Source organism: Podarcis filfolensis (genome assembly GCF_964270895.1).
Source record: "Podarcis filfolensis genome assembly, chromosome: 5".
Taxonomy (NCBI): domain Eukaryota; kingdom Metazoa; phylum Chordata; class Lepidosauria; order Squamata; family Lacertidae; genus Podarcis; species Podarcis filfolensis.
This window is the reverse complement of record NC_139608.1, coordinates 70,667,297-70,694,398: the sequence shown is the minus strand read 5'-3', so window position 1 is coordinate 70,694,398 and position 27,102 is coordinate 70,667,297. Positions and strand designations below refer to the sequence as shown.

The window sequence follows — 27,102 nt, the reverse complement described above, 5'->3', positions numbered from 1 at the left end:
TCTGGTCTCATCTGGTATCTAGTGTCTAACACAAACAAAAATTATGGCAGATAACTGTTGACAAGACTACATTGGCTTGCAGCACAAGAGAGTCTCAGTCGACAGTTGAATCAAGTTCAGTGCTAAGGCTGGGAATTAAACGGCATGCTTTTCCAGACAAATTAGGGAAAACATGGCACCCTACAATTTTGGGCAAGGCTTTTGAACTTGAGCTGGAAGAAAATTTCTTTGTCGCTTTTTAGTGAATTGATAATGTACTTTTTACAGGCTGCAAAACACAACAATAATCGCCCAGCATTTTCTGCTTGATACAGTTGAACAAAGGCAAAACAAGGCAAGGGCTGATTTAGGTATAGTGTGTGTTATATTCCTCTTTTACACCATGTTGCCCCGTATTCATTTTGTCTTATATTAAATAGATAGTATACATAGTAGCACTAGATCATTTCTTTAGAAAAGTAGGTTTGTAAGTAGAAATTGCTAGGACCATGCTGCAAAATACTTGACACCTGCAAACGATGGCTTCCCAGATGCAACCTCAAGGGTAGTTTGGCGTAGCTGCTAAGTTACAGGGACCGAACAGGAAGAAAAGAGGTGGAGCAAAGAGTCAGGAAGGGCATGGCAGCAACAAGAGCAGAAGCTGACAGCAGCAGGGGCAGAAGTGAGCAGTGCGGCAGAACTAGTGATGGGGAGTCGACCCTCTGGAGTTGTAAGGGCAAAGAGGAAAGCTCTGGACAGGGTGAACCACTGATGAGAAGGGCCGCACCATGTACAGTATATTAGCTGCCATGCCTGTGGTCATCAACAAAGGCCACTTTGAAAGCCCCTGCTTTCTATGGCTATATTTGAAGGATAAGACAATGGCATAAATCTGTCCTGCTCCATTACACTCACACTTACAGGGTATCTTGCTGAATGTTAAATAGCTTGGCTTATTATTTTAGTTAGCCTGTGGAGGAGCTAAGTTCTTGTAAAGCATTGTGCTTTGATCTTGTGGCCAAGCTGTTCCAGCAGTTTATCTTCCTTGTCCTATTTGGCAATAATATTATTTAGGCAGATAACCCTTGTGGGGGGGGGGGATAAACACCTTTTGAAGCAAAACTGGTTGGAGAGAAAGCAAGCAACACAGGGCTGCTGTTGAGTTTGTGTAGAGCAGGGGTCAGCAAACTTTTTCAGCAGGGGACCAGTCCACTGTCCCTCAGACCTTGTGGGGGGCCAGACTATATGGGGGGGGGGAATGAACGAATTCCTATGCCCCACAAATAAGCCAGAGATGCATTTTAAATAAAAGAACACATTCTACTCATGTAAAAATATGCTGATTCCCGGACTGTTTGTGGGCTGGATTTAGAAGGCGATTAGGCCTGATCTGGGCCCCCATGGTGTAGAGGCTTGATGGCTCCTTTTTCCTGCTAATCTGGTGGAGGAGGAAGGGAGGGCAGTGTTAGAAACTGGGATAGAAATGCTAGGAGCCAAATGGCTCTTGGGGCCAGGGTTGTGGGTGCCAAAACAGAATTCTCCATTTCCATTTTCTCCAAAACAGAGTCTCCATTTGTGGGGGGTTGGCAACACTTTTTATTTATTATTTTGATGAGTATGGACTAGTACACAAATCACATAAGTGACACATGGCTAATACCACATTTTAAACAGAAATTGCTATTACGTGTTTAATTTGATGTATACAATAAAAATATCGATACCATACTTCTGTTTTCAAAACACACTACTCCAGGCTTCCTCAACCTCGGCCTTCCAGATGTTTTGAGACTACAATTCCCATCATCCCTGACCACTGGTCCTGCTAGCTAGGGATCATGGGAGTTGTAGGTCAAAAACATCTGGAGGGCTGAGGTTGAGGAAGCCTGCACTACTCTTTATTGTTAAACTCCTTAACATATTGTCTATCCGTAACGTATACTTCGAGGCTTCAAGGCACATATATTTCCATAATCCTTGAGTAACAGCCAAGTGCAAATAACGGCAGCCAGACCTTTTGAGGTGTTTGCAAATGGAGAATTTTTAGGCGCAAAATGTGCCTGGTGCCCCGCTAATTTTGAGCTCTGAGAGAGGGGAAGTCCCCCACACAAATTAGATCTGGAGAATGAGGCTGTATACACCATACATTTAAAGCACATTCACCCCTCCAAGAATTCTGGGAACTGTGGTTTAAGGGTGCTGGGAATTGTAGCTCTGTGAGGGGGTAAGCTACAGTTTTAAGGATTATTTTTTTGTGGTTGGAGAGGAGTTGTTTTAAATTTATGATGTGTATGCAGCCAGAGGCTCTGTGCTGCCAGCTTGTGGACATAGTAGTCTTCCATGCTCTCCACTGTTGCTTGGCCTACATTGCTGCTTTAAAGGGAAGCATTGCCCAGAGAGCAGTGAAGCTGTTTCTGCTGGGTCCCATCTGCACTAGACATTTAAAGCGGTATCACACCATTTTAAACAGCCTTAGCTTCTCCTAAAGAATCTTGGGAACTGTAGTTTGTTAAGCATGCTGAGAGTTGTTAGTTCTCTCACAGAGCTGAAGTTCCCTTGTAAGATAGATGGATTGTTAAACTACTCTGAGAATTGTAGCTTTCTGAGGAGAACAGGGGATCTCCTAACAACTTTCAGCATCCTTAACAAACTGCAGTTCGGAGGATTCTTTGGGGGGAAGCAAAAGTAGTATTAAACTTATTTAAATGTATAATGCAGACGGGCCTCAGACAGCACCTTGAAGCATACACTAAGCCCACTGGAGTTGAGTGAGAGAACTGGGCCCTCTGGCTGTATTGGGGCCGAAGTAGTAGGTTCAGGACCAGATTATGTCCTTTCAGGCTGGCAAATAACATACTTTTGGATAGTTGGGTGAGGATCCCTGCCAAAACTATGTGAATGAAGAAAGGCTAAAAACCAGTAAAGGCAGGTGGGTTTTTAATCCAAAGATCAAAAGCAGGCACAGTATTGTAATTGAGTACATAAGCAAGTTCCCTCTTCACAGGAGCATTGTAGTTGCAATATTATGGGTACTTATGTATTTTTAATTATTGAGCAAAGCAGACATCTGCTAAGGTCACCAGAAAAGAATGGTGGGAGCTAAGACAGGAAGCGATTAAGGCAAGGAGCAAAAAAGGTTTTAGCAGAGGCCAGTTCAAGCAAAGGATGAATTCTAGCTCTTCTGTCAATCTTTTCCCCAGACTAAACATGCCTCCCTTTGATTTCTTCTGACCTCCTCATTGTATAGCAGCTTTGCTTCTTCACCCTTTTCTTTAAGTCTTCTCTCTGCTTTTTTAATGAGCTACCCCCTATTCTTTAACTTCTTTTTCGCTGTCAGTTTCATTTTCTTGGGCACTTCTAGTGTGTGTGTGTGTGTGTGTGTGTGCGCGCACACACACACACACAATTTGTATGTTGAACATGATGCTCTCAGTTTGTATGGCAACAAGTACTTTTCATCTTGAGAATTCTAGACAATTGTATTGGTAAACTCTGTGTCTGGCCAGTACAATGGACAAACAGGCAGAGAAGTATATTGTATCATTTTAGCAGAGGTAGAATATTCTAAGCAAAATAGTCTTCAAAGATACGTTCCTGCTGCAACATGGAAAGTGAGAAATTTAGTATCTTTTCTGCAGTGCTGATATGATCAGCTCCTGGAATGTAGCATAGATAGACAGAGAAATCTTGGCTGATACTCTACACTTAGACTGAATTATGTGTGTCTAAACCTCAAGACTTCCTACTGTTACCTAATTATCTTTCATCTGACAAGCCAACTAGTAGATGCAATGCCAGAAAATGGGTGAAAGTTTTTCAGATGCACTTTATGTTCTGTTAGATGCAATTTTGTTGAGTCTGTGCATAAATGCAAAAAGATAACTTACGCAATTGTTGCGTGTGTCAGTGTATACATACGTTTCACATCTGCTTGTTTCTTTTTAAGAAAAACATAGCTTGTGAAGTAGCTCTCTGGGGGGGGGGGTTTAAGTAACTCCCAATATGCACTAATTCCCACCCCAGATTCAGAAGCAGCCTGGGTTTAAGACACCTGCTACTTCTCTTTTCCCAAGAGCAAGATAATCTTGCATCATGTACAAAAGATCATGTGTTCGTACTGCCTTGCAGTCATGTACTATTGCAATTACAATTCTTACTCCAGAAGCCTGCATTGAAAGTATATGAAATTGACCTTTTACCAGTATTTAACCACACTGGACTGTTGATGCAGTTACTTTGCATCTAGGGGTAACTAATCTCCTTCTATGCTACAAGTGACATCTTTGTTTCTAGGTGGGATGGAAGTCATCACTCATTTCTGAAGAATGGGAAATGGCAAATGCTTCCCTTTCGCTCTTGTAATAATAGAGCCCATGTGGTATAGTGGTTAGAGCAGTGCTTCTCAAACTTGGGTCTCGAGCTGCTGTTGGACTACAACTCCCATCATCTCTGACCACCGTTCCTATGAGCTAAGGATTATGGGAGTAGTAGTCCAACATAGCTGAAGACCCAAGTTTGAGAAACACTTGGTCATGAAGCTCACTGGGTGACCTTGAACTAGTTATTGCCTCTCAGCTGAATTTACCACACAGGGGTGTTGTGGGGATTAAGTGAGAAGATGGAGAACCATGTACACCACCTTAGGCCCCTTGCTGAAAAGGTGGGATACAAATGCAATGAATGAATGACTAAACTGGAGTTGGTAGCCAGTGTGTGTTTGCTGCTCAGAGTACTCTGCCTAGGCTTGGAAAGGTCAGTGTGAGTTTAGCATGCCCTGAAGCATCTAGGACAAGAAGAATATAAATACATGGGTATTTGTTGTGAACTGAGTGAGCTAGATGATATGTGTTCATAAAGTAGCTGGGAGAGTTCTATAGTACTTCTATATTCTCTATTGTACTTTCAAGTGTTTTGAGCACTCCACATGCAGCATTTAGCTGATCCTCGTAGCCCAGTGATATCTGCAGAGCCACAGGCTCCAATGCCCATCTTCCCTGACCACTGAAGATGCTGGTTGATGGGAGTTGGAGCCACAGGTTCACCACACTTGTTTTACAGTGGCCCTGTAAGTTACATCACTATTATTATTGTCCATGTTGTAGATGGATGAGCTGAGACTGCTGAGAGACGCTTGTGGAAGGCGACTTAGCCTGTGTACACACCATATATTTAAAGCACATGACTTCCCCCAAAGAATCCTGGGAACTGTCATTTGTTAAAATAGCAACCTTTCCCAGGATTCTGTGGGGGAAGCCATGTACTTTAAAGCTGTGGTGTGTACCCTAGTGAGTTTCCTGTGGAGGCTAAACTGGTTGATTTGTAGTCTCTTAGTCACTGTGCTATACGAGCCATACAAGGGGCTTTGCTTACATTGATGGTTTTTAAACTCTTTGCCTTCAAGGAACTTTGTCAACTACAAGTCATCTGTTCAAAAACCCCACTGCGTATCTGTCATGGGACTTTGCAAATTCATAGGGGATTCAGAGAGGGCATGGTCAGGTGCGCAGCCTGCTCACCGTGAGCCAACTGGCCCGGCCTACAGAGCCTCATTATTTATCACATGAAGTGCCCCCCCACTCCCCTGAGGCTGAGCATTGCATAGGAGGGCTGGTAATGGAGGGCAGCATGTTTGCCTTAACTGATCTTCACATTGAGGAACCGTCAATAAGCTTCTCTGGAACACAATCTAAAGCCCCTTGACTTTCATGATTAGTCACTCCAGGGCAGCAGTACCATCCGATGACAGGTGGCATTTCTAGAACAGAGAAGACTGAATGGAGGTAAAAGTGGAGGCGGCATTTCACTTTAACTCCCAAAGCCATTTGAGCTGGTTAAACCGCTTCCTCACCCCCTCTCTGTGTAGTTTTCATTTAATGTGAAATATTTGCTCATCGGTAACTCGATTACAAGCTCTAGGTTGGTGGGTTGTTGTTTTTTTTGCAGACGGCTTACTCCGTCCTTTAATCTGATTACTGTTGTGAATAAGGACTGACATCTCACACATTTGTGTGTCTCTATCTATCTGTGTGTGTGTGTATATATATATATATATATATGAGAACGCATGTGTGCGCGTGCACACACACACACATCAGTAGAAAATGGAGACCCCTGCCAGAATGGTGCCATGACCTTGCCCCCCTCCCCAGTCTTTTGGGATTCAACAACCAAACAAACAAACCTTAGACAAGCTAAAGAAAGGATAAAGAAATTAGCACCTTTCTGAGCACACAAGAGGAAGCAATATTCTCTCTCAGTGGCAGTAGGTGGAGGATGACAGCCAGAGCCTCGTCTCTCTCCGCTTTCCTTATCATTAGCTATTAATTGCCGCCGAGGCGTGGCCAAGGGGGGTTGCCGAGGCATTAGCCGCCTCGGAGTCGGTGTCCTCGCATAACCTCCCTCTTAACAAAAAAACAAAAACAAAATAGCACTAATATGTAGCCCTCGCCTTATAAAGTCAAAATGCACAATACCTTCCTGGTGAGTGTGTGTGTGCGCAGCGTCCGCAGGCTCTCTCTCCCCCCCCCCCCCGGGGCTCAATTGATCCCTCCTCCTCCGTTGCTCTGGATCTCTCCTCTCTGTCTTCTCTTTCGCGTTCAGCTTTAAACCAATCAGTCAGGCAAACCAGGAGTTGGGGGGGGGGCGTTTGGTGGCTTTGCTTTTCCAGTCATTAAAAAATATATATATATAAATAAATAACACACCTCGCTTCCGCCTAGCCCACCCCCACCCTCCAGCTTTCCAACCCCTATTTCCACCCCACCCCTCGGCCGGATCCACGGTCGCAGGGAGTCCATGTCGCAGCTTGCGCCCGCCCCTTGTGTCCTCTTGCTCCGAGTAAAAACCCCACATAGGAGACCCTTTGTTTGGGAAGGGCTAGGCAAGGGAAGAAGCGCTTTGGAAGCTCCTGGCCTCGCTTTGCTATTGGCTGGTCCTTTTCTAGAGCCTGGTGGTTGATATTTTTTTTTGTGGTGGATTTTTTTTTTGGTCGGTGTGTGTGTGTGTGTCTGTGTAATAATATTCGAGAGGCATGCCCAGCACGTCCCCAGTGTTGGCAGGCAGGGCTTGCTGTGCTGCTTTTTGCTGCCGCCGCCGCTGCTGTTCCTTTTAAAAACACCATGATAATAATACTCAAAAAGCAGCGTGAAGTAGTGCTGTACTGTGGAAGGTTCTTCAGCAGAAGGAAGCAAGATGGCTACCTTGTGGGTTTTGCTGTGAAGAATGCAGAGCCTAATTAAACCCGACTCTGAAGGGGGGGAAGGTTACTACTATTTTCCCCCCTCCTTCCTCGCTAACCCGCTTTCCCCCCGTTTTCTTTTTGTTTTGATTCCGGTGACTTCAACGCCTAAAGTCTACTCATCAGTTCCTTCTTAAGTTCTACAGCGAGAGGGAGAGAGAGAAAAGCCCGTATGGTTCTGCTTTAAAGTCTTCTAATGTTACAAGGCGGGTGGGGGGAATGCTTAAAAATAAATATTTGCTTTATTCACAAAGGCTTACTTTGCAATTTGATATCTTTCTTTAGGTGCTAACTGAAAACAAAAGACCTCAGAGGAGAAAGCAAAGAGTTCAAAAGGTAATAACGGATCATTTAATTTATTAATAATAATTACAGAAAAGCAAACCCCAACCTGTCTTACACACATTTTTTTTTGGCCGTGAAATAGGTGGTAGAAGAGTGGAAATTCTAGAAAGTATTAGTTTCCTGATTTTCATATTGATGGTGACTATTAAAAGCTCATAACATTTTTGCCTTTTCCTCAGTATGATGAAGTGTGTTTTGTAGAGATTTAACTCTTTGTGCACAGAGTTGCAGGATAGAATTTTAAATGACTTGTGATGCACTGAAAATGACTTGTGTCATCCTTGATTCTTAAAGGCTACGGTCCTAAACGTGCTTATTATGATGGAGTTGGTCCTACTGAATTTAATAAGTTATTTACAAGTGAATGTGTTTAGAAATTGTGCTGAAAGTGACCCTTTGGTTTTTGGAGGAGGGCTGTTTTCATACAGATATCAGGCTGTGTGTATGTTAACCGTGAAATGATAATATCTGAGTATTAAATGTTGGATGTTCTTGCATTCGCCCCCCCCCCCATGAATTGTTTCTTGTTTTGTAAATTGACGCATTCAGGTAAATGTGGCCTGCAATTGGTGATTAAAAAAATACTACAGGTATGCATTTTCTTCAATAAGTGTGTGTTGATCTGAAAATGGTTTTTAAATCGGGCGGCGTTCCATAAGTGTTTTGGTGTGGCGTGGAGCTGCTGAAGCAAAAAGCGGGAGGGGGGAAAACCCTAGTGCATATTCGGTGTTTCTTGTGCATATATAAATGGCAACCCTGTTCTCTTCAGTGAGTCAGGGAATTCCTGTACACGTGCAGAGGAAATCCCTGTTTACGATGGGGAATCCCCATCCCATAGTAGAGAATTAGGGCCCCTCCCACACAAGCAGAGTGCTGAATGTCATTGGAGCTTTCCAGAATTCTGGATCATGGCGGATGTGTTTAGTCTCAGGATTCGAAAGTGAAAATGTATTGCGCGTTTATGTTGCCATATTTGTACTGGGGTGTTTGCCTCCAACTCTGACATAGCGGCATGTTCTGTAGTGTGACTGAAGTCCTGGCAAACTTACTAACTCGCTGGTACACCATGCGTTAGCTCCTGTGACCAGGCTGGAAGGTCTGTGGATGTTGTTCTTTTGTGGTAAGAATACTTGGTATGAGTGTAGTAATAGTTAACATGTATTTTGCTGTGTGTGATAGCTTGCAGTTTATTTAGAAACTAGTCATATGGTCCTTAAACAAAGCAGTTGTGTTATAAAGATAATTATTTTTAAAAAATAAAAACCTATAGACACTTAAAGTAGATTTTAGGAGAAAATTAAGTATCCTTAAAATCTCCACTTTGATAGACTAGGCTGCAATCCTGTGCACACTTATCCAGGAGCACCCAGTGAACCTAGTGGGGTTTGTTCCTGAGCAAATGTGCATGGGATTGTGCTATTTACTTGAATGTGCTATGGTTGGATTTGTGTTTAGGATGCTAAAGTATACTTGAATTGCGTGTGTGGACACACTTGCATTTGAAAAAATTATTCATAATTTTATTTGCACTGCGCTTAACATATTATCTTCCAAGTGCGAGCATTTTATGTCTTTTTTTATTTGGATCTGAAATACCTGGTTGATTTCTATGTCATTAGAAATAATGTCATGTTTACAATGCTGTGTGCTTGCAAATTAAATAATCACTTTGTTGGCATTTTTAATTGACAACCCAAAAATTTAGGCTGCAGTCTGATTTGGACATCAGTTCCATCAAAATCAATGGGTTGTAAATTCAAGTAAATAAGTTTCTTTTTGGATACTGGTTCCAATATGTAAGAAGCAATTGTATTATTATTTTTTACAATGGAGCCAACCAATCAATCTATTGAGCATAGTCTACTGGGATGTTCCTTTGCCATTCATTTAGCTCCATTATACTCTTGTGTGGCTCTCATTCATTTCTAGCATCATTTATTTATTTATGTTTTTATTTTCAGCTGCTGTGAGAAGGCAGCCTTAACAGCAAATAAATAAAGAAAAGCTTCCTAGTGGATTGTCTCAGTTTTACTACATTGAGGATAGTGGCACTTAGCTGACTTTGCTGAAAGGGTGCAATCTAGACTTCACAGGTGTCATTGTGGAGGCCCTCGGGGCACTTGCTGGATTAGAAATTGCACCCAGTTAGTTGCTGATGCTGCCTCTAACCTGGCAGGCACCCAGTGCAAAATTAAAGGACCCAAGACCCCTGGAGCACATTTATTGCTTTTTGTGGACACTTGCCAAGTTTAAAGCAGTATGTTGTGCACATCACTTCCAACATGATGAGCATCCCATGTTAGGTGACAGGGATTCAGGTAGGCACTTGTCTCCAATCTGGGTTGAGGTAGGGAGCTGCAAACTGGCAGGATGAAGTTTTGTTGCAGCCTATGTGCCACCAATTGGCTTTCCCAGGGCTTCTGTTCCTCTGTGCTATTGATCATTAGCGCTTTCCAGAAGCTGATTGCTTATTGTATTGGTCTTTCCTTAAATGGGTCGGAAGGTTTAACAGTGGCATTAAGTTTAGATCAATGAATGTGGTGCCTTCCTGTTGTTTTGGAGAGCAACTTCCATCAATCCCAGCCAGCATGGTCAGTGCTCAGGGCAATTACAGTTCAGCAGCATTGAGAGGGTACCACATTGGCTTCCCCTAATCTAGATAGTTTGATTTGCATCTGTTAATTTTAGAGCAAGCTTAAATCAGACCAAGTAGTACTGGGTTCTTTATATTTCATGTCATTAGATTCTTCTTGTATGAGGGTATGTTACTGTATGTTGCGATTACTCCTAATATTCTGTTTCCCTCCTCCACGTACCTTGGCTTCTCGGCTCTATGTGACATCTTTCTTGCCCTAAAAGATAATTTAATTTTGTTTCCTTACTGTTTTGAGATAAGAACACAGCACATAAGACATTCCCTGCTCTAATCTGGTGTCATAGCATGCCTCCTGTTTTTTCTCTCTCATTTGGAAACGGTGATCGAAACTCCCATTGTTCTAGGTGCATTTTGCGACAGGGAATTTCATTAGCGCAAGCAGCTTCTGAGCTTTGGGCACAGTGCTGCACCTAAGATTTCAAATTAAAAATGCAGAGTGGAAGGGAAGGAGGACCTTTTTCTGCCTCCCTACTTCCAGCTACTCTCTGAAGGCTGGAGAAGAGACCCTCTTAAGAATATTAGGGGGGTGGGCAGGGAAAGGACTAGACCATGTGAATAATGAACAGAATATTTTAGTTGCACTTCATTCATTTTCAACTTTGTATTCTAGTTTTTAAAAAAACGTGCCTAGACACTCCATTGCAGCACCCATAACCTAGGTTCAAGGTTCTATTTAGCTCCTAGCTTTCATATCAGTTTCTAACACTGTTTGGAAATCGATAAGCCCTTGCATGTATTTAATAATAGGTTTTAAATGTCTGTGTTACCCACCAGGCATTAGTATTTTGTTATATAGTGTATTCTTTTAGACTGTGCCTTTTTTGCCAGACATACTTAACAATCCAATCCTTTGCACACTTTCTTGGGATTTACTGTCATAATACTCAGCTGTCCTTTTCATCCACTTCTGCAGGCATGGTCTGGATATGGTGAGGAGTTGGGATGCATATAATCCTTTATAGTTGTTCAAAGAGGACTAGAGATAGCAGTCATTAAGCATTTTGAACTTTTAAGGCTGCCATTTCCGGCATGGTCATGAGGGAATAAATCACTTCAAACTCTGAGGGACATACTTCTGAGGAAACATGTATAGGATTATGCTGCCTGAGTATTTATACATTTATCTGGACTGATAAACATAGACAAAGACAGATTGACTTTGTGTTAAATCTGGAGAAAGCTGGGCATATTGAAGTCTCATATAAATCTTATCAATTTTAGCCTATAATTCTCAAATTCTTTAATACTACTGGGATTTAGGCGGGCAGGAAGATAGACCTAACTTCCTCTGGATTGATTCTGTGCAATACATTAGTGGGGATTTTAAAAATGTTATTCAATGGGATATATGTGGTTGGGTGCTTCTGTTGTGCACGCATATTGTAGGGCAGGTGTAGGCAACCTAAGGCCCGTGAGCCGGATGCAGCCCAATCGCCTTCTCAATCCACCCCATGGACAGTCTGGGAATCAGCGTGTTTTTACATGAGTAGAATGTGTCCTTTTATTTAAAATGCATCTCTGGGTTATTTGTGGGGCATAGGAATTCGTTCATCCCCCCCCCCCCATATAGTCCTGCCCACCACATGGTCTGAGGGATGGTGGACTGGCCCACGGTTGAAAAAAGTTGCTGACCCCTGTGGTAGGGCATCTTAACTTTTTTTAAAAAAGGAAAGTCTGATTTTAAAACTACATATTGTATTACCTATCTCACAAACATGCTGTTCTATTTCTGTTGTTTTAGAGGTGGTCATAACATGTCACTAGTCATGTTAATGATCTGTGCTGATTATTAGGTGTACCCTGTTTCAAGGTGGGGTTTTTAGGAATTTTTTTAAAAACCACTTTTAAAAATCCAAAAAGACTGTATATGTAATGCTTTCAGACGCAAATGCTTTTTCCTAAATACTCAAAGATAATCGGTTAGCTTACTTTTGGCAGGTTTCAGACTTTGAGGTATACAGTACAGATAGCTGTGGAATTTTTCCTTCCAAATTTCAAGGGTTATTTCCAATTTACACTTTAATGGACTTTGCAAACTCTCAATAGTTTATTGGCCACCCTATACAATGCTTCAAATGTAAATTAATAAACCACAAACATGTAGAAAACGTCTGCTCCTAACAAACCAATTTGTGGCATTAAGTTGCCATATATAAAATAGTAAAAGTGATTTTAAAGAAAGTTTACTGTTGGCGACTTAAGGATTTAATGCTTACAGCACCATCCAAAGTCCCCCATAGCACTTATGGGGGCCGAAATATTGGGAAATATTGGAACAAGAAGGAGATAAATTGAAATTGCAGAGTTTTGAGAAATTAAAAGATAAGGTGCGAGATTGGCTGCACTATTTTCAAATAAGAGAAGCCTATAACATGGATAAAAAAATAGGTTTCCAGGTGGAAAAATCAAAATTGGAAACTGAGTTGTTAGAACCCAAAACTAAAATACTTTCAAGAATGTATAACTTGCTGCTAAAATGGAATACGCAGGATGAAACAGTTAAATCTGCTATGATTAAATGGGCACAAGATGTTGGTCATAACATCATGTTTGCTGACTGGGAACGGTTGTGGACCACAGGTATGAAATTTACGGCATGTAATGCCCTAAGAGAGAATATTATGAAAATGATATACAGGTGGTACATGACACCAGTCAAGCTTGCAAAAATCTACCATTTGCCTGACAATAAATGTTGGAAGTGTAAAGAAAGTGAAGGAACATTCTTTCACCTTTGGTGGACATGCCCAAAGATTAAGGCTTTCTGGGAGATGATATATAACGAAATGAAAAAATTTTTTAGATATACATTCCTTAAGAAGCCAGAGGCCTTTCTCTTGGGCATGGTGGGCCAATTGGTGCCAAAGAAAGATAGAAATTTCTTTATGTACGCAACAACAGCAGCAAGAATTCTCATCGCAAAGTATTGGAAGACACAAGAGCTACCCACCCTGGAAGAATGGCAGATGAAGCTGATAGACTATATGGAATTGGCGGAAATGACTGACAGAATCCGAGACCTGGGAGAAGAGTTGGTGGAAGAAGACTGGAAGAAATTCAAAGACTATCTTCAGAAATACTATAAAATTAATGAGTGTTAAAATTGTGCTTGGATGGGTAATAAGTGGTAATTAGTGATAAAAGTTATTAAGATTATGCAAAAAAGATATTGATAATTGGTTGAAAAATATGGATATAGTATATGTTATGGTACAAAGTTTAAACATTCGATAAAGGGTAAGAATTTGCTGAATTAAATATTTGAATGGGAATACAAAAAGGGGAAGGTGCGAGGAGGTCAAGAACATAAGCATATGAAATTGAGGTTATTGGAAAAATGGAATGGTTTTATTTTTTCTTTGTTTAAATTTAATTTTTCTTAATTAGTTGTGTTTTTCTTTCTGTATTTTTTTCTTTTGTGTGTTTCTTTTTTCTGTAATTTATGGTTTTTTATTCTGTGAATCTCTACTTTTCTTTTTTGTAAAACTTTAATAAAAATCTTATAAAAACAAAAAACAAAGTCCCCCATAGCACTTAGCAGCTGGTCCGTAGCTGAGCTAATGGTGCTCATTGGGCTGTGACACTTGTGTCTGCGAAGGTCCTCTGTTACATTGGAGAACATAGAAGCAAGAAGGTGGAGCAGACAGAGAGGGAACTCAAGAGGTTGGAAGGTTGAAGGGGAATTTTGTATTGGAAAGAAAATACCATCCATTGTACTGACTAGCCCTTGGCAAGTTTAGAATTAAATTAGTGTGTTGGCAGTGGATAATAGATGTGTGAGGATTGGAGATTCCTCTTAATATGAAAGGAATATTAACAAGATCACACCTGTCGAGTAGTGGCAGGTATGGAAGAGATGAGAACAAGCTGTCAGGTCAGAAAGACAATGTAACTAGGAACAGAATCATCATGAAACTAGTTGAAGGTATCATTCTACAATTGCTTATGGGATATAGGTGTCCATGGAGGTGTCCATTCTTATATACACTATATAAGAATGCTACCCAGGAGTTGGATTTAGCTTATGCCCTCTAGATAATCTCAAACGATGATTAAACTTCTCCAAGAGGGCTAAGTGAATTGGAGATTCTAAGGAGCAAAGCAGAGGTTTTGGTGTCACACAGTGAATTGGAGGGACGTGAGGTCAAGTGTAGAGATGGTATCTGATTTATGCTGCAGTAAATTAGTGGTTCAAATGAGTTTACAATGTGAATCGCTAAAATCTGTCTCTCTCTGCCCCCCCCCATCCTTGAAAGAGTTGCCAGGAGCATACAGAAAAGTTAAACATACATGTTTTGAAAAATATAAAATAGTTACCTTAAGCCCTTAAGCCCTACAACTGACATTTCCTTCCTACCTTCAAGAACAGTTGAGAAAGTTATCCATCAAATAACCAGTTCATAAAGCGCTACTACTAGTGCATTGCTTCTTAATATAATTGTGTAACTTAAAATAGGCAGATGGTTATAGAAAGAAAAAGGCATATCTAATAAAGGTTATTGGTAAATTAATAATTATTATTATATTTACATGCTGCCTAGCTTGCTGGGTTACTAATTCAATATCTGTGTACAGCTTCAATGAAATCCACCAAAAGTAACATTTACTTCAATACAATGATATGAGATGTGTGGCTTATTGCAAAAGCAGCTAATGGCAGAGGCAGTGTATCATCCACCAGTTTTTAAGAGGCACAACAGATGCATAGAAATATGCAGTAAAGTACACTTTGATGTTTGCTTTCTGCATGCTAAGCCATGCTTAGCATTTGGTGTGAAGTCAAGAATCTGCAGTTGGGCAACACTTTTATTAGGGCCAATTGAAACATCCTAAAATAATGACCAAGCCTTTTCTCAGACCAATATGGCTTCCTTTGCTTAGAATAAGACTAACTTGTGTTGTGCATCTGATTCATTGATCTAAGTACTTAGCAGGCAGGATTTAAAAACTCAGTTTCTGCCTGGGACAAATTTGTTAAGCCCTTGTAGAATGGTGTATTACAGTTCCCCCCTTCAACAAATTGAATGAAATTGTTTGGGATATAACCTGGTATCACTGGTCTTGGGCTTCACTCATATTTTGATATCTGAGCTGATGAAGTCATTGCATTGTTTTAACTTCCCTTAACTTGTGTAATTTCAATATTGGAGTGTTTTCTTTAAAAATGGCTCCACGTGTGAGAAAATGGGTAGTAATGCTGCTGTGTGGATACCTCAGCCTTAAATGTGTGAGTTGGCCCTACATGACGTACAATGTTTCTGTAACTTAAATGAACTGGATGGTCAAATGCAGGCATAGGCAAACTCTGGCCTCCAGATGTTTTGGGACTACAACTCCCATCATCCCTAGCTAACAGGACCAGTGGTCAGGGATGATGGGCGTTGTAGTCCCAAAACATCTGGAGGGCCGAGTTTGCCTATGCCTGGTCAAATGTAACAGTCAAATATGGTGACATACTGGGATAGGGAGAGTTATATTTATTAGTACAGAGGGCACTTGAAGAAATCAGAAAATGATCAGATAAACAAGATAATAGCTGATGAAGTGGCACAGTCCCGTGTCATTTCAGTAAGTTCTAAAAGTGCCAAATCTACTTTTGGAAAAGAGGCTGTTGAGGCCAACTGCACAGCGGGAGTTAAAAAGCAGGAACAAGTAAGTGTGATCTAGAATCCATAATAGCAGGCGCAGTTCTAACGGAGTACTACGACGGCATACGTTTGCTTTAAAATTCAGTTGTTTCTCATAAGCACATAAGACAAGCTTGCTGGATCAGGCCAGTGGCCCATCTACTCCAGCATCCTGTTCTGACAGTGCCCAACCATATGTCTGGGAAGCCTTGAAAGCAGGACCTGAGTGCAACAGCACTCTGCCCACCTGCAGATCCCAGCAGCTGGTATTGAGAGGCATATTACCTTTGACAGTGGAGGTAGAAAGGTAGGCATCATAACTAGTAGCTGTTTCTAGTCTTGTCCTCCATGAATTTGTCTCATCTTTTAAAGCCTCACAGATATTCCATTGGATGTGCTCACAGTTGTTTGTTCATAATTCATTATTTCGTGCGTCAGATGAAGCAGAGCCAGTATTGTTAGGTTCTATAAACACAAGCGGGTCTATTCTAAGCAAAAGCAGGAAATGTCTAAAATAAATACTGGGTTCTATTCCTGCTTTATTTGTTTCTTGTATGAGTGGTGTTTTAAAGTGCAAGTTAGCAAAATGTTTTGTTTCCCATGTGGAATGACTGTATATTTATATAATGCCATCCATCCTTGCACTGGGCGCAAGAGGATAGGTCCCTGCCCCAAGGAGCTTACAACCTAAAATCTTACATGGAAGAAACAACTGAGAAATGAAAGGGGGAGAGAAGGGGAGGCAGATAGGGAAACAGTGTGCTTTGGTTTCAGCTTTGTGTACTTCGGCTTGTTTAGAGGCTTAGTTGCAGTAGGGTATGGGAAAGTGGGGTGTTGAGCTAGAGACTTCACAGAAAACTTAGGTTTTAAGGAGGCATTTGAATAGAATAAGAGGTGGCATCACTGCGGTCATCTTAGTGGTAATTCCAAGCAGAGGGGCAGAAAGAGCAGTCTTTTGAGGGGGCAACAGACCTGTGAAGGGTGCTAAAACTGTAGGAGCAAGGGCTGCATGCAGAGATAGAGCACACACATTCTTGTTGCTTTTCCTGGCATTTTCTCGATATTTGAGTCTGTTTTCCTGAGCAAACAAGAAGTTGTGTATTACTTGTCCCTGCTTTGTGCTGCACAGGTGCTTGTGGACATGGCATTGAACATGATATCTTGATTTTTTAGACAACTATGATCTTTGGAAGAACCGGGCTCAAAATGTCCTTCATGCTTTTGATTTGATTTTTACATTTATGTCTGAAGGTGGCATATATGGCTCTGCGTCTCAGAGCAGAGCCTCCATGAAGTTCAGCTTCTCCAACCTGCTGTAACCTGTTCTGGATTTTTTTGGGACTGTAACTCTCATCATCCCCAGCCTACACCAGCTGCTGTAGGGGCACTAAGTTGCCCTGCTTGGTTATTTTCCCTGTGGCATCTTATTGAGGGAAAAATATATAAAGCTGAGCTGCTGATTGGTCTTTCCCCATCCAACAGTTGCAACAAACTTTGGACACATCTGCTGACTAAAACCTTCCAGTGTCTCTCCTTTTTTAGCACTGCAATATTGCCAAACTTTTCCAATTAATGTTGCAGTCTTTCCAGATGCCATCATAAGAAGGAAGAAATAACTGATTTCATTTTTGGTTTGTTTTTGTTTTTTAAAAGCTTTTCTATATTTATTGATATTGTAGTTGCCCTCTTCTCACACACTTTTGGGGAAAAAAATCCTCCTTGAAACAAAAAATGACATTGGGTGTTTGGGATGCTGATCTGCAAAAATAGCTATGCAATTATTGTGAGGATAGTATTATCCAAATTATTGTTCTGCCTGGTAGTTTTGATTCTATCACTGCTGGACATTTGTTGCCCATTTAAACACAGAGATAGCAATGAGCTGGATACAAGCACAGATTGCCGTTTAAGGCTAGAAGAGGCAGGAAGAGCCCAGGCTGTGAGTAGAGGTGACCCAGTCCTACCTTACAAAGCAACAGTGTGCTCACATTTATTTTATGTATTTTTATACTTTTATCCTACCTTTCCTCCAAGGAGCCTGAGGTGGCATGCACACTTTTAGTCTCACAACAACCCTGTGAGGTTAGGTTAGGCAAAGAGAGAGTGACTGGCCCAAGGTCACCCAGTGAGCTTCAGGACTCAGTGGGGATTTGAACTCTGCTCTCCCAAGTTCTAGTCTGACACTCTAACCACTACACCACACTGGGGGAGGCATCTTGGAATGATCCTGTAATATTAAAGAACTGATAGACCTTTTTGTTAGGAAGCTGTGGGGGGAGGCAAGCTTTGTCTTCCTTCTCTTGGGCTATCAGCCACTCCTTCACTTCCATTTACCTGCCAGTCAGCTTGGTAAGCTATGTTTGCTTCCTTTTTTCCAGAGCAGTCTCCCTACTGACTCTCTCTGTTTTAGGACTTTGGCAAGCCTTTCAGAGCTCTCTTCCCCAAACACCTTACAGGTGTCTACTGTAGGTAGTATTAGCAGCCTTGTGGAACTATGTTCCCTCTGGTTGCTAGGGCTGGTGGTTCTGCTATGTGTGTTGCCACCGTAATGTGATACTGTACTGTGGAACCTGTATGTGTAGCCTTTTCTGGCAAGTGCCCCACATTGGGCAGGTGCAGTTTATTATTTGGTTATCTGCTCAGGGCAATGGCTACTTGTCACAGGCAAGTAGGCAAATTGCAAGTATAATTGACTGTGGTTGAGATTCCTGCATTACGGGGGTTGGACTAGATGACTCTCGGGGTCCCCTCCAACTCAACAGTTCTGTGATTCTGTAATGTGGGAGAAGTGTGTAACCTCTGTTCAAACAACTATTTTCTCAACACTCCTTGCCTCTCCACCTGCCTCCTGCCCTTTTGGGCTATAACATTCTTATGTAAAAGAGGACCTGCTGTTAAAAGTTAACTGACCCTTGCCTTTGCCATAAAGGTGCCAGTTCTTGCAGCAGCTTGCTGCCTTGTTGAGGTGAATGGTGCTCTGACTCCACAGTGTTGATTTTTGACAATGAAGAGCACTTTCCTTTTTGCTTCTCTTTTTAAACAACTTTGCATCCATAGTAGGTACTTTAGCAGGTGCTCAAAACAGACTGGGTCAGGGTAGAGGGCAGAGGCAGGTGTCATGAGTCCTGTGGCATCAGCTGCGACAGGGTGGCAATGGCAGGATCTGTCAGAGGATGAGAACTCTGCGGTTGAGTTAGAGATGCTTTTGTAAGGGACGGGGGGAGCTGGGGAGTTGTTAGCTGGACGAGTTCCTACTCCATCTCCCGAGTACAGAGTGCCCAAGATAGCGAAAGAGGCAGCTGGTAATTTGGCAGAGGCAGCTGAGCTGGAGACATAGGGAGAGTTTGAGGGTTGGGCTCAGGTCTTGTTGCCAAGGATGCACCAGCAGACCCAGCAGCTGCCGCCACCACCACCAGGGGCAGTCGCTTGTGACTGTGTGGTCCTTCTCTTTAAAAGCAGAGCAGGAGAGGTGAGTCAAGTGTTGGGACAACATCTTTGCTTATGCCTAGCCAGGTATCCCAGAAGTCTGTTTATAAACCGTTAATAGCAGTGTTCGAAACTGAGATAGGAGCCAAATGGCTCCTAGGACCTGGGTTGTGGGCACCAAAACAGAATGTCTAGTCACCATTTGGGAGAGGTGGCAACACCTTTTATTTATTATTTTGATGAGCGTGAACTAATACACAATTCACATAAGTTACACATTGTTAATATCACATTTTAAACAGAAATTGTTAACACGTTTAATTTGGTGTTTACATTACAATTTTTGATACCATACTTCAGTTTTCAAAACACACTACTCTTTATTGTTAAACTCCTTAACATATTGCCTATCCTTAACATATACTTTGAGGCTTCAAAGCCCATACATTTCCATAATCCTTGAGTGTCAGCCAGGTGCAAAAAATGGCACCCAGACTTTTTGAGGTGTTCGCAAATGGAGAATCTTTAGGTACAAAATGCGCCTGGCGCCCTGCTAATTTCAAAGTCTGGTTAGTAGATCTGATGATGAGGCCATGGTTTTATCAGTAAAGTTTTTGGGATTTCCCTATCTAAGAGTCTTTCATCCAAGGGTGGGAACCAGGACATCCACACTGCTCTAAACTCTCACTGTGTTCCCTGTGTTAGATGTTAAAACACCTGGGTGGTAGTTTTTGAGGTAGAGCTGAAGGAAGAGGAAGGAACGCCTTCATTTGACTTTGTTCTTTTAATAGCTCACCATAATAACATGCTGTTTATAAACTTGAATTTCTGCACTAAAGATCCTATGTGGCTGCACAGTTTTGATAAGCTGCCACTGGATCTACAAATACTTTGTGTATTTGTTTTTGTAGCAAGACCTGAATGATTAGCCCTAATTTAATTAAAAATTCTTTTGCAAAGGATCGTCATTCTGTTATTTGCTATTCTTAACATTTTGTTGATTACTGCGAAACAGCATCCTTTGTGGATCTGAGGTTATCCTAGGCGTTGCTGATGTGGTACCCTCCAGATATTGCTGGATTACAACTCCCATCAGCTCCACCCAACATGGCCAGTAGTCGGAGATTATCTTCTCATGTATCTGTAAATGGCTAAGGAATAGGAAGCAGAGAGGGAAGGATGCAGTAGGTGACCCATGCTTTTTAAGTTGTTTGTAAATGTACTTGAGTTAGGGGGCAAGCAATGAGGTAGTCAAGTTTGCGTCTGATACCAAACTGGCAGAAGTTTTCATAATGCATTCTTGGTGTAAGGCAAACTAAATATGCTTTGGTACATAAAGGGTATCTTTGGGTAAATGAACCCTTGCTGGAGGTGTATGTGACCAGATCTACCACTAGTTTCCTCTACAAAGCTTCTAGTTCCCTCTGGGTAAAAGTTCTGACTACTATTAATGGTTTTCTGATGTGCCTGAAGCTGCTGGGCAGCCCACTCAACAGCCTTTTTCCATAAATGAAAAAGCTGGAAGCAGAGCAGTCAATGAGCAGCATTGTGTCTTCATGTTTGTTTAGCAGGGTACAAATAGGTATAGCTTTGAGACCATCTGGCATTCTGCTTTCCCTGAGCAGTGCATTGGTAATACCAGCTAATAAGAAACACAGCATTGCCCTGTTGGCTTTCATCTGTTAGGATGGGCATGGATCCAAATTGTGTTTTGTAGCTCATGGGCCCACTCCAATGTATGCCCTCTGCATCTGTAAATGAGACTAATTGAAACTGATCCAAATAAAACAAGCAAGACTGAGTTTGACATCTCAAATGCAGTTTAGTTTGGAGTCCCAGGCTGAACCAAATGCAAGTGACTTGTTCTTGCCAAATAGATGGGGAAACCCATCCCAACTGTCATAGATGGCTTAATCTCTGTAAGGTGAAATCCTGGATTCACAGGCCCTCTCATAATTCTGAGCTGGTTAGCAGGATGGCATTGCACTGGTAAGAGGCAAGGAAGATTTCAGTATAGCCTTCAAAATGCCATTTTGAAAATAAAACCAAATAACAGATTTGGCTGAAATATCCCCTTTTGTTTCTGGGTTTCAAGGCGAGGAGATATGCCGTAATAAAAAAAATGGAAAATGATTCCTGCATGCCACTGGCCATGTTTACACATAATGATAAGCCAAGGTTCTTGGTTTATCTTTAACAAATGATACTTTGCACAAGCAGAGTGCCTGTGTACTGTGTACAGAGTTGTGTACTTTTTGCTCCTTTCTTCGAATGAGCAGGTAAACAAACCAGGAAGGGCATAACATCACATTATATCTGAATCTGGAATTGTGGTTTGTTTTTCCCTAGCAATACACAGTTTATAAACCAATGACAAACCTTGCTTTAAGGCTAGCTAGTGATTTTGGCTTGTTAGAGAGAGATAAACAATTATCATAGGTTCAGATAATGGTATCCCTTTTGTGGTTTTTACCATCTCTTGTGAAGGGATCATCAAAGTGGGAATTATCAGGTTGTGTGTACTGTGTGGTTTGTTAAGCCAAGGCTGTTGACTAAGCCGAGGGCCTTCTCAGTAGTGGCACCCGCCCTGTGGAACGCCCTCCCATCAGATGTCTAAGCGATAAACAACTATCTGACATTCAGAAGACATCTGAAGGCAGCCCTGTTCAGGGAAGTTTTTAATATGTGACATTTTAGTGTATTTTTCATCTTTGTTGGAAGCCGCCCAGAGTGGCTGGGGAAACCCAGCCAGTTGGGCGGGGTACAAATAATAAATTATTATTATATTATTATTATTGGTACCCACAAACATTGCCAATGCGTTGTAGTCCAATTTGTTGTGTGATAGCTTGGTCAGGCCATTGGAAAGTTAACCATAAGGATCAATGTATTTATCCTCTTGAGAGTTCTAGAATCCAGTTGGCTTCATACCTCTTGAGGGGCAGGTCAGCCTTGCCTACGACTCTGACCAAGATTTTTGGGAGAAGGTCTCGGTTTTCAGCAGGTAATTAATTGTATGATAGCTCTAGAATTTACAGATCCCTCACTTTTCTTCCGTACCTGAAATTCTAGACAGACACTTTCTGAATATGCACCTTGCAGCATCTGGATAACTGTATGTCCTGATACCTGATGCCGAGACCTGGCTGTATGACTGGTAGGGTTTGGCCAGAATCCAATGCAGTGGTACCTCGGGTTACATACGCTTCAGGTTACATACGCTTCAGCTTACAGACTCCGCTAACCCAGAAATATTACCTCGGGTTAAGAACTTTGCTTCAGGATGAGAACAGAAATTGTGCTCTGGCGGTGCGGCGGCAGCAGGAGCCCCATTAGCTAAAGTGGTGCTTCAGGTTAAAAACAGTTTCATGTTAAGAACGGACCTCCGGAACGAATTAAGTACTTAACCCGAGGTACCACAGTAATGGATAACTGACCATTCATTTGCTGCTTCCCCTGTGCATTAACAAAAGCTATAAATCATTGGTATAATATTGCTTGGTAACTTTCATTTCATTTGTTTGTTTATTAAATTATATACCACCTTTTATCCGAGGATTGTGGGGCGGTTTACAATATAAATATACTTAACAATCCGCTGAAGCTCTCTCCCAGCAGGAGACTAGTTGCCTCTTTATCATTTGGACTCTTCAGTTTGATCAAGATTGTTTTAGTTGTTGTTTTAAGAAAAGTATTACTTTGTTGAGTTTTCATAATGGGTGGCACCAAGAACAGTAAGCAGACGTCCCCTCTCTCTATTTGCAGATAACAAAATAATTGTAATTACCCTCCCAGTCTCTGGTTGTTCACTTCTTGGGGTGGGAGGGGGGTCACTTAAAGTTTATTTAGAGAGAAAGAGGGATCTGATAAAACAATACTGTTTTCTGTTTGAGCCTATCCCGTTTAAATAAGGTCTAGAGTAGCATAGAGCAACATGGTGCCCTCCAGATGTTGTTGAACTAACTCTCATCAGCCCCAGCTAGTGTTGCCAAGAGTCAGGAATGTTGGGAGTCCAACAACATCTGGAGAGAACACCATGTTGGATACCCCTGGTCTGCAGTGGGAAGAATGGAGGGACGAAGATTCAAATATGATAGTTTGAGGAAGCATAGAGTGAACAGCGTGTTTTGAGTTTAAGAAAAAGGACATTTTAGCTTTAATCTTGAAACAAATGTAATGTGTTGGCCAGAAGTCACAAGCACTCTCCTGCTCCCACCCTAACAGAGCCATAACTGGGACAGATAAGATAGGGCAGGAATAGCCCAGGAACACTCAGGACTGAGGTTGTTGCTGTTATTTATTAGACTTGCCAGTTGGTTGTTACCCAGACGTCTCCAAGTGACTTACAACACATTTAAAACATACAGTACACCATAAAAACAGAACAAAGCAACTCCCATGATAGCTGCAGGAGACTTTGGCATTCAAGTTGAACTTAAATGACTATTTCAAACAGTACCAATACCTTCCATGGTGTGTACCATGTGTGAGGCAGGTAGTGGAAGCAATGCTTTGTGGATGGTTGAACTCAGTTGCCTTCTTTTCAATTAAGATTTGTGGGGTGGCAGGGCAGACTGAGGTCTGAAGACAGGGATATAGCTCAGGGTTAGTGGGTAGGGGGTGGGTACCAATGGGAATCTACCATTCAAAACAAGGATTTATTAGACCTTAAAGGCTGGGCTCTTTCTCAGGTGACACTGTAGCATAGCTTGTTCCTGCACCATTTGAGCTGTGCCATGCTGGAGCTATTTCACATGTCATTCTTGTTTCCTATCAGAGCAGAGAGGAGCAGTGGTTCCTCCATGGGACCCAGAGGAGCTTCACATATTACCTGAGCAGTATACATCACACTAAAGGGGGGCAGAAGCCAAGAGGGGCCTGCGCTTTCTATGACAAGTAGCTTGCATTCCCCCTCTGCCAATTCCTGGCACCTTGAGCATATTTGAAAGAAAGGCACTTTTTGCATGCAAAATGTACCAGAGTCATAAACCATACATTTTAAAAAGAAGGCTGCAATCCTTTTTCTTACAGCGCTGCCACTGCTGATTTGTGCAGAATGGAACTGTATTGCAGCGACTCGTAGCTATAGTGAGAATGTCGCTTCAGATGAAGTCTAGACTGCAGCATGAGCATGTGGCCAATTTGAATGAAGTTTGGGTCAAAGAGAACTTTCTTCAATCTACCCTTTCGTGCTTTGATACCCCTGGTTCAAATGCACTTGTAACCATTGCTTGAATAGCTTGCTTTGGACTTAATGCACCTCTTGTGAGCCAGCCCGCTCCATTTTTGGATGCAGAGAAGTAGGAGATAAGCTCAGCTTGTTGCAAAACATAACATGTTTTTTTCTTGGCTTGATTTCCCTTCCATCTTTTTTAGGGTACTCTGATGTGCTGGGACTTTCTGCATGTGAACCTGCAGATTAGCATCTGTTTCAGTTTGCTATAGAAGTTGAGGTGCAGGGGAAGTGGGTGATTAACAAGGAGCAGACTTGAATAGTTTTATACGCAACACTGTTTTGCAAACTGGCTGCATTTGACTTTACAGCTGTTTTAATACATAGCAAGACTTTCCGCCTGCCTGCCTCTGTACTGGAGGCAGTTTTTCTTTGTTCATTCTGCCTCCCTGTACTTGTATCTGGCCTGCAAGGAGTTAACTCCAGCTCAGTGAGTGCTGGGCTCCTGGCTGCTGTTACGCTACAGTGGAGGACCAGCCCAGACACTGGCTGCTGGTGTTGCTGGGGGGAACGGAATCAGTGACGGCAGTAGTCGCAGCATCAGCCGGCTGTTTGTGCACATCATCAGCCAGCGGCTGAGGGGAAATAGTACTGAAAGCCCTTGGATGCAACAGTGTTGCTTGAAAGAAGGACCAGCACCCATGGACCAGGTTGGCATCCTGGCAGCAGGCAAGCCGAACTGGGTTCATACCCTTTTGACCTTCTCCCACTTTGAGTCGGATGGAGTGATGAAGTAGCAGGGAGCAATGCAGAGTCGGGCTTGGAGCCTAAATCAGTGAGTTGGGGTTGGGAAGAGGTTGGCTGTGGGGGGGGGGCATAAAGGGTATTCCTGTAGCTCGTTGCTTTTCAGTTACAATCTTCAGAGAAGCTGATTCTTTGTTTCTACAGCAACAGCGCAGGCTGGAGCAAGTGTTGAAACTGCTGCCTTACTTCGGCTTTCGGGCTCAGTTTCATCCTGTTCCTGGGTCAAAGCTAGAGATTATATACAAAAATGAATAAAAACTGGGGGTGGGGGATCTGTAGTACAGAGCTTCTGCCTTTTCAGGAAACACTTTTAAGGAATGCGAACCTTCGGGAATATCACCACTGAAAGCTTTACGGCACTTGGAAACATAGCTTTGTTGGTCCTAGACAACTGTCCCCAGCAGTAAGTCTGTCTTCTATGTTCCTGATGCATAAATATACTTCAAGTGTTTATGTGTTGCAACTTAGGTAGCTGCCCTATACCTGATTGGACCATTGGTTCATCTAACTCAGCATTGTTCTGTACACTAACAGGCAGTGGCTTTCCAGGGTTTCAGGCAGGTATTTCTCCCAGCCTTATCTGGTGATGCTGGAGGTTTAATGTGGGATCTTATGCATGCACATCTCTGCCACTGAGCTTTGGCCTTTGCCCTTTGCCCTTTGTGTGCCACATTTCCATACTATCATTCTTATCACCCTGATAATATCCCATTCATAGAAAGCACCCCCAGCTAAGCACTATGTCACCTGCACAGCATCAAACCAGTGTCCCCCAAATTTTAACTACTTTACTTCTATTTTTCTTTCTGTACACTTAAAGAGCCTGGGACAAAAAGGAATTGATTGATTTTTGCCACTGGTGTGCTTATTTGTCCTAGCTAACGTTAACATATTGGGATAAAAGAACGTTCCGTGGGGTTTTTCAAACAAAAACTGATTTGGGGAAAACAGACCTACCCAGATATTTCACCCTTGGTTAGGGGCATTTTACTACTCCAAGATAAATTGGAACGTAGGTTGTGGTATGAAAACCATTTATGTTAATTTTTTTAATGGGTGAAGGTAAAGCTCTGTGTGACTCAGTATACTGGTGTTTTACCTCTTCACGTTTTATATAGCAGAAGTCAACCCCCTTTCCTTCCCTTGCAAATAATGCAGTTCCATACCTGTGACAATATGCAGTGTGGTCCCAAAGTTGATTTTGTCTTTCTTGCAAGTCTGAAATCCAGACTTGTCTTTCCATCTCCAGAAAAAAGCACCAAAGCTTCAGAATGTACAGTATTAGCTGACCTGTCCAGTTAAAAGGACTCTGGTTGATGATCTTCGTTTCCAGTAAAATTTCTACCCCATTATATGTGGCCGATGAAGAATTTACAATAGTGTAATAAAACTTTAAAATGGCAAAAGGCAGATTATTGTTCATTATAGACAAATGTGGATGAGTTTGTACTCCAATATTCATAATAAGATGTTTGGTAAAGGCAATATTCTGATGTTTGAATAGCTCTGAAATGTAGAATTGATAAGGTGGAATATTCCTCAACATACCTTGTAGTCCACCTCTTTCCCTTTCCTTATAATATGTACACACTGTTTCCTCAGTCACAGACCAGTGAACCAACCCCAAGACACACATTCAGTTAGGCAAAAGTTAGGCTTCAGGATGCAAGTGTTACCTACAGTTACTGTATACTCTCTCTATATTGGAAAAAACCAAAACTTTATATTAGCTGCTCCTAAACTTTTTTTCTCTCACACACAATTTTTATTTCAGTGGAAATCACTGAATTGGTACCTCCACCCTTGAAAAACAATCTTAATCTCCTTTATTTGGAAGCAAGCACCTTCCTTTGGG

At 42.0% G+C, this 27,102-nt stretch overlaps 1 protein-coding gene across 1 annotated transcript in view; it reads left to right on the top strand.

Moving 5' to 3' along the window:
- The window catches only part of TET1 (tet methylcytosine dioxygenase 1), an 84,842-nt gene that overhangs the window by 19,850 nt on the left and 37,890 nt on the right, over window positions 1-27,102 (top strand). The window contains exon 5 of the mRNA XM_083614416.1: window positions 7,502-7,552. Coding sequence (XP_083470542.1) covers window positions 7,502-7,552 — 51 coding nt within the window. The remainder of the gene's footprint in view (window positions 1-7,501; window positions 7,553-27,102) is intronic.